General features: G+C 40.0%; 3 protein-coding genes and 1 pseudogene across 3 annotated transcripts; 1 reads left to right on the top strand and 3 right to left on the bottom strand.

The window, feature by feature from the left end:
• LOC106312540 overlaps nt 1-3,689 on the bottom strand; it is a 5,998-nt pseudogene extending 2,309 nt beyond the window's left edge.
• A 102-nt stretch (nt 3,690-3,791) lies between these two features.
• Nucleotides 3,792-6,148, bottom strand: LOC106312539 (SRSF protein kinase 1-like). Its single transcript, XM_013750101.1, has 4 exons — nt 5,714-6,148; nt 4,634-5,473; nt 4,512-4,559; nt 3,792-4,430 (listed from the first exon to the last, which is right to left on the bottom strand). Exons 1-4 carry the CDS (start codon nt 5,906-5,908, stop codon nt 4,011-4,013), a joined length of 1,503 nt encoding a protein of 500 aa, XP_013605555.1. The 5' UTR covers nt 5,909-6,148; the 3' UTR covers nt 3,792-4,010.
• Nucleotides 6,149-6,303: 155 nt separating this feature from the next.
• Nucleotides 6,304-7,626, top strand: LOC106307957 (60S ribosomal protein L24-2). Its single transcript, XM_013745056.1, has 5 exons — nt 6,304-6,386; nt 6,664-6,739; nt 6,821-6,922; nt 7,048-7,196; nt 7,285-7,626. The coding sequence occupies exons 1-5, from the start codon at nt 6,376-6,378 to the stop codon at nt 7,433-7,435; spliced, it is 489 nt and encodes a 162-aa protein (XP_013600510.1). The 5' UTR covers nt 6,304-6,375; the 3' UTR covers nt 7,436-7,626.
• A 1,773-nt stretch (nt 7,627-9,399) lies between these two features.
• LOC106309108 (F-box protein At3g22700-like) lies at nt 9,400-9,717 on the bottom strand. Its single transcript, XM_013746177.1, has one exon. It carries the CDS (start codon nt 9,715-9,717, stop codon nt 9,400-9,402), a length of 318 nt encoding a protein of 105 aa, XP_013601631.1.
• Between the last annotated feature and the right edge of the window lie 488 nt (nt 9,718-10,205).

Below are 10,205 nucleotides of genomic sequence, written 5' to 3'. Positions count from 1 at the left end.
AAGAAAGAAAGCTTTGTCCTTTATTGCAATTTAGTAGCATTCTAGTTCAAAAATTATCTCACCAATTGACAGCACTTAGATTAAGCATGGTCTTGCATTCCCTTTGCTTTAGAATCACTTAGAACTGGTTTGACATCCTTTATTCTACAACATTTGATTAGGAGCCTTGAAACTCCTATCATCAACAATCATCAACAATTGTAAAGAAATATCTATACCCATCAACAGACTCAACAGAAAACGGTCCCCATGTATCTAAATGTATCAAATCAAACGGAGACAGACAAATGTTTATGTGATATGTAAGGAAAATTATTTTGTTTAGCCAAAGGGCATACATGACAATGATCTAGACTCGATTTAGACATAGAAATATCGGGAATATGTTGCAATTTGGTAAGAGACGGGTGACCCAAACGTTGGTGCCAAATATTGCCATCTACCAAAGATCCACTGTAAGCAGTACGAGGAATGGCAACTATGGGTGCCAGAATGTACAAATTGTTGACTAGAAGTCCTCTACCAATCATCAAGCCTCGAGTATGGTCCTGAATAAAGCAATCATGAGGATAAAAGTGAGCAGAACAATCATCATATTGCAACAGAGAACTAACATTGATCAAGTTAAAGCGAAATGATGGAACATGTAAAACATTATGCAAAATCAATGTATCAGTTATGCGAATGGTTCATGTATGAGTAATGGCAACCCTAATACCATCCGGAAATGACACTGTCACACCCTGCACAGGAAAAGTCTCACTAAACATTGTCAATTGAGAACAAACATGGGTAGTAGCCCCGCTATCTATTATCCAACTATCACTAGAGAGTATATTGGAAAGAGAAGAGAGACATTGATGTTGAAAGGTGAGAATATTATGATGAAAACGTAGGCTAGAAGATGGAAAAGGAAATGAGACAGTACCAGATGAAGATTGAGGATCCAGAAAACCCTGTGCAGTAATAGTAGCCATGGGGAATGAAGATGTAGGCGAAGTATCCATAACAGGTGAGACATTTGTCACAGGAAGACGAGCATGAGAAGAGAGTTGACTGATCAAAGATTGCACTTATTCTGTACTGAACTGACTCAAATCCAAAGTATTCACCGGAGGACAAGTCACAGCATTAGCAACAGCATTCTTCGGATAATAGTTCTGAGAACTCTGAGACCCATGAGAAACCTGAGATGAACGAGTTCCAGATTGAAAGTTTCCTCTAGCTTGAGATGCTGATGATTGAGCAGAACGGTTGTGTAGTTTATGACCCGGAGGATAACCATTCAGTTTGTAACACGTATGGTACGTATGACCAGAACGACCGCAATGAGTACAAACTATCTTGTTATATGGACGAGGTTGAGTAGCATAAGCAGCATTCTCCATTGGGCCAGTATAATAGCCATTATCATAAGCATCAGAGGCAGCAGTGGTCTGAAAAACAGCATGCTCCACTTTCACTGAAGGCTTAAGATTCTTCTGTCTTTCATCTTGAGAAACCATATTGAAAACCTCATCTATCATCGGTATAGGATTTAACATCAAGATGTGACACCTTGTTTGCTCATAGGCTTCATTTAAACCCATAAGGAACATCGTAACACGGCTTATTTGCTGTAATCTCTCCCAAAGCATAGCTGCATTACACTCACAATGCCCACAAGTACAAACTGGCAACTCCACATAGTTTTTATACTCCTCCCATAAAGTCATAAGCTCAGTATAATACATACTTACATCCATAGAACCTTGCTGAATCAAGCTAAGACGTTGCTCTATCTCATAGACTCGTGGTGCATCGTCTTGCTTAAAATGAGCCAAAAGATTTTTCCAAATCGCCTCAGCCGTGGACATGAACAAAAGACTCCGGCCAATCTTCTTGGAAACAGAATTGAGAAGCCACGTCGCAACCATATCATTGCATCTCGACCACGATCCAGCATCACGATCAGTAGGCAATGGTTTAGGAATTGTACCGTCGATGAAGCCAAGTTTGTTGCGAGCGTTCAAAGCCATTCGCATTGATCGTCGCCAAGAGTGAAACTTAGATCCAGAAGTCAATCGATCAGATACAAGCACTAAACCAGCATGATCAGTAGAATGAAGAAAATATGGATTCTTGTACTGATCCGTAGTAGTACGATCGAGATTTGCCATATTTGCGGAAGCAAGAATGAGAAAGAAAGCGAACTCAGGAGCTGAAAGATCGAAGGAATCGAAGATAATCCAGCAAGAACGAGCTCAGAAACGAACTCCAATCAGCTCAATCGAAGAACGACGAAACAGAGAACAAACGAAACGAATCCAAGAAACTCAAGCAGAAGAATCACGAAGTGAGTACAGAGATCAGAGAGATACTGTGAAATCGAAATGCTCATGATGTGAAGAAAAGCTCGAGTAACATAATCAATGGAGGATCCATTTTGGCTCTGATACCATATATGTGTCCGATGTGGGACATCTAATATACGGCTCCGTCCCCTGTTCCACCACCGCCTTGTGAACAAGAGGCAAAGCTCGCATCAATGCCTCCTGATGGTGTTGGAGGACGTAAGCTGCGTAGGAGAGACCATTGGAGTCGGTAACAAGCGTTCTTCCGACGTCGGTTAGAGTATTTCCTCTCATTGAGGTGTTCGGAGAAGACTCTGTAGCTTGTGAGCATACATAGTCAGTGTCGTCTTATAAATTTTAATGGCCTTAGGGCTTAGGCCAAACATAAAATCGAGACCTTTTTTTAAATTTTTTTTATTGCATTTCTTTAAACTGAAGCAAAAAAAACATTGTGGTATTAAAAGAAAAAAATGGGCATTTAAGTGTAAATTAGGTTTTGTTGTAAGAAAAATTAAGAACGGAGAAGTTTTTTAAAAACTTTTTTTTTTTAACAGGAGTTTCAAAGGTGACCCGTAATCCGCACGTGGTTTCCGTTTGCCCAAAGGCCCGTAATCCGCACGTGGTTTCTGATTGCCAACCATCTAATCCCCCTGGCCCGGAACCAGTCGACACTAATACCCATTACCCAAGGATCCGGCACCAATGCCGCAATTAACTTTAAACTTAGGGAGGGCGTAAAGCATTATGTGGCCACATGGGGTATTCGAACTCGGGTCCGTATTGATGTTTTTAACTACCTCAAGACCACTAGCCCACCACCCCGTGATTTAAAAACTATTGTCTTTTTTAATTTAAAATTGGTTTTGTTAATTATGGGCCTTTTTGTTATAACTTTACCGACTAATTGATAATTTAACAAATTAAAATGAACTTTTCTAATTAGTAAAATAACACTAAAATTTTGTTTGGACCTATGCACCATGGGCAATTGCCAATGTGGCCATAGGTTAGAGCCGGGACTGTACGAAGTATACAAGTATACGCTGGAGATTCTCGGGATGGGACAAGGAGGCGAGGGAGGATCTCGGAGACGGAGAGAGGAGAGTTGGCTCCGGAGTTCCAGATAGCGTCGGCGATGCCTAGTCTGACGGCGGCGTTAAGTGACACTGGAACGCTTATCATGTTACCGAGACGTGTTTTGTTTTTCTCTCTTGTATGTGAATGAGAGAGACTCAACTTCTCAAATAGGACTAGTTTTTATATAAAAGAGTTTATGTTAAGTTCACGCGGAGACGGGGAAAGTCAGCGAGGAAGAAAAAGGGAAGCTGTGGTCAAAACAAAACAATCCGCGCTTCACGGTTCTCTGCTTGACTTGTGTGTGTTAATCTTGATTTGTAATAAACAGCTTCTGTCTTTAACCGGGTAAAAATGTAAGACTGTTACTAATTTCATTGGCGTCAAGTGTGATTTCATGAATGAAATATTATATATTCAGTCAAAATACATGTTGAATGTCAATATATTTGGATTCGTAAAAGTACACATACAAGATATTACAACTGCGCATATGAAAATGTTGAGAGCTCACTAGTAAACAGCTTGAAGTGGTTCTGACTTGAGCTCTCTCACTAGCACAGTGGCGAGTTTTAATTATCACATTTCCCCTTTCGCTCAAAATCAAATTGCTTGTTTATAAGAGGAGCTTTTGCTCATACCTGGTTTGGACTTTGGGGATGATATGGCAACGTTTCCCATTTTAACTACCATAGCTTCTTGCTCCTCCTTCTCTCTCTTCTTTCTCTCTGTATCCAGCTTCTCTTCCGGGTTCTGGTCTTGAGGTGAGAGAGACGGTTCTAGAGAGCGAGGGACAGAGTTGATCCAAGGATGCAAAAGACACTGAGCCGCAGTTGGTCGTTTCTCGGGTACGAAATCAAGAATCGAAACAAGAAAGTCACTCAGTTCATTTGCATCTTGCTCACTGAACTCGTACTTCTCGGTAAGGACTTTGTTCATAGGCCAGAAACGAAGTCTTCTTATGTGTCGAAGATCACCATGCCTGTTGAACAAATCTCTTGAGTAGCGGCCTCCTAAAGCTATCTGCAAACACACACAAATAGAGGAAGAAGTTGGAGTTTAAGACGGCCTTGAAGGGTATAGCCTGGTAATGATTCTATTTACCTTGCGTGGCATCATCCCAAGAAGCTCCATCATCAAAGCCAAGTGGTCCTGTTAGTCACACAAAAGCAAATTAGCTTCGCATACATATATGCACGTGACTAACTAGAGATCTTAAGCATTACCTCATCTCTATCATAATTGTCTCCACTATGGGGATCAAAGAGTACATCACCAGTGGCAAGTTCAAAGCATATACACGCGAATGACCAGAGATCTGCCGAGGTAGAATACTTAGATCCAAGGATTACTTCAGGACACCTATACTGCCTCGTCTGAATATCACTTGTGAACTGTTTATAAGTCCAACAAGCGTTACCAAAGTCAACTAGCTTACACTTGAGATCAGCAGATTCTACAAGGTGCCTTCTACTCGATCGACTCCCTTTCTTACCTCCTTGCTCCCCTTCCTCGCAGCCATTAGAGGTAGAAGGACAGTCTTCTTCTGCAGCAGCACTTAGTTTTCCATTAACCGAACGCTTCACCTTTCTATGAACATCTTTCTTATGATTCTTAACGAAGTCTCCATTGGAGTCAACAATCTTCTCCTTACCACTAGCAATAATAAGAGGAGCTCCAGACTTCCTAGGATCTTTAGACGGATCGATCCTCGACACTAACAACACATTCTCAGGCTTGAGATCAGTGTGTATAATCGAGAGCTCTTTATGCAAGTAGTCCAAACCAACCAACATGTGGTAACAAATCTCCTTAACCATGGGAATAGGCAAGCCCCGGTAGTCAGAATACTTTATAAGCGTCAATAAGTTATCTCCCAAGTACTCGAAAACCATACATACATGCTGCCCATTGGGGCCAGAGTGTTTGAAATGATCCAAAAGCTTCACAACGCATTTGGTATCATCAGCGTCACCTTCAGCAATCTGTTGCAATATAGTTATCTCATCCATGGCAGCTTCGGTATAGTGCTGTGCGCTCTTTTGCACCTTCAACGCCACATATCTCTGTTGCATCGATAAAGAGTAAAGACAATTACATAATTAAAGTAACTAACAATGGTTTTGGTTCATCTAATTAACATCAAATCGAACCGACGCCTAGGTGACAAACCGGACCTAAACGCCTGATCAATAATCTCATACGCCTAACTACGCGGCCTAGCAATTTCATGATCATTGATATTAGGTTAAAGTGATTTGTATGAAGATTGGTGCGAGAGAGAGAGAGAGAGAGAGTGTGCGTACAGAGGATAGAGTGTCCCAGGAGAGCCAGACGGTGGAGAAATGGCCCCAGCCGAGTTTGCTCTGGACAACGTACCGGCCGTTCTTGAAGGAGTCACCGATCCGAACGGCGTGGTAACCGCCGCGACGGTAATCCTCAGTGCCTTCGTCCTCCGACGTGTATTCGCCGCCGTCGCTGCTCCACTTCTCCGCCTCCATAATTCGCCGATCTAGCCGCAAGGGGGAGAGAGAAAACTATCTTTCTCAGTCTGACTACTCTCCGTCTCGATGACTGAATCCAATTTTGTGGATCTATCTCTCTCTCTCTCTCTCTGGCTTTGATTTTGTATTCTTCTGGAAGCTTGTGCAGACGGGGAGGAGCTTAGCTACTTCTTCAAACTTTCATCTACCTTTACGATACGCCACCGTTTTAACCCTCCAGCGACCGGTTCCTTGTACCGGCGGCTAAGAAATGATTGAGGAGATGCTGACGTCATCACTATTTATTTTAAAACTTAATGGGCCGAGAGTTATGGGCTTTAACAAATGGGCTTAAGTAGTATGGGCTAACGAAATGAAGTTATGCTATAAATACGAAAATGCCTTCGCCGTAAACGATTGAATTAGGGTTTTCTAGTCTCAGGAGGAGGAGGAAGAAGAGGAGCAGCCAGCAGCCAGCAGCAACCATGGTTCTCAAGTAATGAAACCTTTCACATCTCCCTTGATTCCTCACTATCGTTATTAGTTTTTAGTCAAATCTATCGTGTGTTTCTTCTGATGTAATTGGATCTAGTTCTGCTCTTTGTTGTTTCATGTCTTACGCTTTAATCCATTTGCCTATATACTTGTATGAAACACATTGCCTGAGAGTCATGAACATCTATTAGTTGTCTCTGTTTGGTATTGTTATGAATCATTTCTATCATATTTGTCTGAGAACCCAATGCTATGTCTCATTCTGTGGTTGTCTGCAGGACCGAGCTTTGTCGTTTCAGTGGCCACAAGATTTACCCAGGGAGAGGAATCAGATTTATCCGATCTGACTCTCAGGTAGTTTATTAATCTTTCTTGAGTATTGGATGAATTGATGTTTTAGTCCCTAATCTCGTTTTAAATGTCTGCTACATAAAGGTGTTCTTGTTCATTAACTCGAAGTGTAAGCATTACTTTCATAATAAGCTGAAGCCTTCCAAGCTTGCATGGACTACCATGTACAGGAAGCAGCACAAGAAGGTAAATAAACTCTATTTGTTTGGTTCTGTTTGTTTTGTTGGTTGAAAAGTTCTTGTTTTTTTCTTGTAAGAGCCTGCGTTGGATTATAATAATGACCCTGTTTGGAAATTATGAATCTTTTGTAGGATGCAGCTCAAGAGGCTGTGAAGAAGAGGAGACGTGCCACCAAGAAGCCGTACTCAAGGTCTATTGTTGGTGCTACCTTGGAAGTTATTCAGAAGAAGAGAGCTGAGAAGCCTGAAGTTCGTGATGCAGCAAGAGAAGCTGCCCTTCGGTTAGTTTTGATTCTTTCAGTTAGAACCTACTCTTTAGATTTTAGAAAATATTTGATTGACTCAAATGAATTATGATGATCCTAACAGTGATATCAAGGAAAGAATCAAGAAGACAAAGGATGAGAAGAAGGCAAAAAAGGCTGAATTTGCTTCAAAGCAACAGAAGATTCAGGCTAAGATCCCCAAGGCTGCTGCCAAGGGAGGTCCTAAGTTGGGAGGTGGTGGTGGCAAACGCTGAAGAGCCCCAACCAAAACCTTATCCTCTCACTCTCTGTTTTCTGCCAGTGGGCTACTTTGTTTTAGTTCTGCTTTTTATTTCTTACTTTTTGCAACTCTTATAATCTCAGACTTGAGAAGTTTGGCTCCTATGAAGTTCATTTCCTTACTCTTTTGACTCAATGTACTCATCACTATAATCGTGAGTCCTAAGGTCTTGGTGAAACGTAGGTCATCCATCTTAGCCTTTCCTAGATGGTTATAGCAGGATTTGTTTATCTCTTTTGAAATTGAAACTTGATGAATGATCTCTAGTCGAAATCTCCACCAAGTCTTCTCCAATTCACTGAAGCAAGAAGACTTTACAGAATGAGAAGTTTGCTTTGTAGGTTAAGAGGTGTTGAGAAGTTGATTACGATCAAGCATTGTTTGGCAAATAATCAAATGTTAGCCCAAACTTTACTCAAGTTCAAGAATTTGTTAAGAACAATTTCTTACCTCCTTAAAACATATATTTCATACAGTTATCTACATAACTAGACCAAAAATCTAGTTATTATGGTAAAATAATCTAGAATTTGTGATAAATATTAGAGATATTTTGTAATATAGACGCTATAATACGTCTATTCACTCTCATTTATAATTAAGTTGGAGCAAAAAAAACATTAAAATAAGGGTTTTTGCACTAGATATACTAAACTTTTGTTTTTCAAACTTAACATTTTCTTCCTCTCTACTAAACTTTTCATTCAAACAATTAGCTCCATATATCAAACTTATTTAACTTCGTGAAACAAAAGAGCTAAAACATAAAACACAAGTCAGGGTTAGACAAGCGACAATTCCATGTGTGGCAACGTTGTACTTGTACGTCTTGCAGTGCAATGATCAGTCTCAGAAAGTGTACCACAACTAAAAATTAAAAACGCAAGTTTCAAGAAACTAAACCTCACTTTGTAATCATATATACTTGGTTGCAAATGGAGTAAGTTGGTTCGTTTTTGATATTTTCAATTCTTATATCTTCTATTTCTCTTTCATCTTCTTTGATTCTCTACAAGACATAAAACAAAAAAAAAAGATTTATAAATAAAGCTGTGGCTGTTGTTTTTGTCATCGATTCAACTTGAGTGTAATGAAAGAGAAGAAGGAAGCATAACAGATCAAAGTCATTAAACTAATCAAACGACAAATTAATGTCAACAACCATTAGTTTCTTTCTTTCCTTTTTCCTCTACTTTGCTGGATTTGAACCAAACTTGGAACGTAGCTGTAAATGAGTGAATGCCATGATAGCACTGTAGAAGATACTACAGAAGATGATTCTGCGTTATATTTATCAATCGAGTACACCGTCACCGCGACATTACAACACACAACCACTTTCTTCTCCTCGTCAATCAAAAATCTGAATGGGACCTTATCAAAATCATTGTGTAAATCCACTGTAAACGATCCGGTCCACAAGGCAGCTTCGGTATCAATTTTACTGGTCACCCATACCTCCATCTTTGATGTATTATAGCATTTATGTAACACTGAGAGTTTTTCTTCTCTAACAACTGACAGACATATCCGACCATGACTCTGAAAGGTAGGAAGACAGAGGTGTCTTAACCGCTCTCTCCTAAAATCAAAACTAATTAAGAAGGCGTCTTTTCGATCCGAAGAATACCAGTAGGAATTTCCTTCCAAAGACACACACGTTGGTTCAAAGGACCAGTCTAGAGTGACATCATCAAGAACCCTCCATGAATCAGAGCTCAACTCATAATTAAATTTCAAACACATCAATGTTGTTTCGCCTGTAAAACCTCAAAATTTTGTAAGCATGACAAAGTTTGTTGTTGTCGTGACCTAAAGCAAACAGATAATAGTAAGGTTCAGTTTGGATCAATCTGGTTTCTCCAGAACATGGGTTCCAAACCACAATTCTATCGTTCATGGTGCATAACAACAAACCGTCGCAGTGAATAATATCGTCTATACCAACTTCTTTTGAACTAAGCTAGAAGCGGGATCCATTAGGCTAAGTGCAACCTTAATCTCTATAGATGGAGACGGAGCGTCGAGACTGACGCTCACTAAGAATGCATTAGATTCCTCCAACGCGTAGGGTTCCTTATACTTCAAAGCGAAAACCAAGGACTGCTTTGGAGCTTTATGGAAGTGCTTCTCGGTGAACACGCGGTCTTTGAATAAAGCATTCCATCGTTTGCAAGTAGATCGTAATCGTTTCAGAGAGGTGGCTGGAACCCTACTGAGTATTTCATCTACCAAATCTTGAGGAAGATCGGACATTATCATTGAGATCGTTATCGTTCTGAGGGGTAAGTAACTCGGGGAGGGAGGGGGTGGCTCTGTAAGATGAAACTAGGGTTTTGTTTTTGTTACACGTTTGTTATATAGACAAACAAGACAAAAAAGATTGGCTCAAAACCCCGTAGTTGATTAGTTATAGTTGGATTTAACCCTCTAATCTAGCAAATTCCAGATTTCAATTAACCTTTACTAGGATAAGACCCGCGCCTTGCGCGGAATTAAGTTATTATTTTTATTATATTTTGGAGAATGAAACAATAGTTTGATTAGGGGTGTTTAATCCAGATATCGGGTTGGTTTCGATTCGGTTCGATTTTTTCGGTATTTTGGTTAGTAAAATATAACTACTATTCTAAATCCATATTTACTTTGACTTTAGTCTTTCACATACTTTTGAAAGATTTCAACTGGACAACTAAATTGATCAGCCAATCTTGTTGCTTTAAATCATTAGTATATATATATAT

This window comes from Brassica oleracea, chromosome C8, assembly GCF_000695525.1.
Source record: "Brassica oleracea var. oleracea cultivar TO1000 chromosome C8, BOL, whole genome shotgun sequence".
In the NCBI taxonomy this organism is placed as follows: Eukaryota; Viridiplantae; Streptophyta; class Magnoliopsida; order Brassicales; family Brassicaceae; genus Brassica; species Brassica oleracea.
This window is presented reverse-complemented; position numbering and strand designations above follow the sequence as displayed.

Excerpts from the sequence above, each read along its gene's own strand:
- LOC106312539 (XM_013750101.1), bottom strand. The coding sequence starts at position 5,908 with ATGGAGGCGGAGAAGTGGAGCAGCGACGGCGGCGAATACACGTCGGAG. Across the intron at positions 5,474-5,713 it reads CCTGGGACACTCTATCCTCT|AGATATGTGGCGTTGAAGGT; the intron begins GTACGCACACTC and ends TCGATGCAACAG. Across the intron at positions 4,560-4,633 it reads ACAATTATGATAGAGATGAG|GACCACTTGGCTTTGATGAT; the intron begins GTAATGCTTAAG and ends TGTGACTAACAG.
- LOC106307957 (XM_013745056.1), top strand. Across the intron at positions 6,923-7,047 it reads ACAGGAAGCAGCACAAGAAG|GATGCAGCTCAAGAGGCTGT; the intron begins GTAAATAAACTC and ends AATCTTTTGTAG. Across the intron at positions 7,197-7,284 it reads GCAAGAGAAGCTGCCCTTCG|TGATATCAAGGAAAGAATCA; the intron begins GTTAGTTTTGAT and ends TGATCCTAACAG.
- LOC106309108 (XM_013746177.1), bottom strand. The coding sequence starts at position 9,717 with ATGTCCGATCTTCCTCAAGATTTGGTAGATGAAATACTCAGTAGGGTT.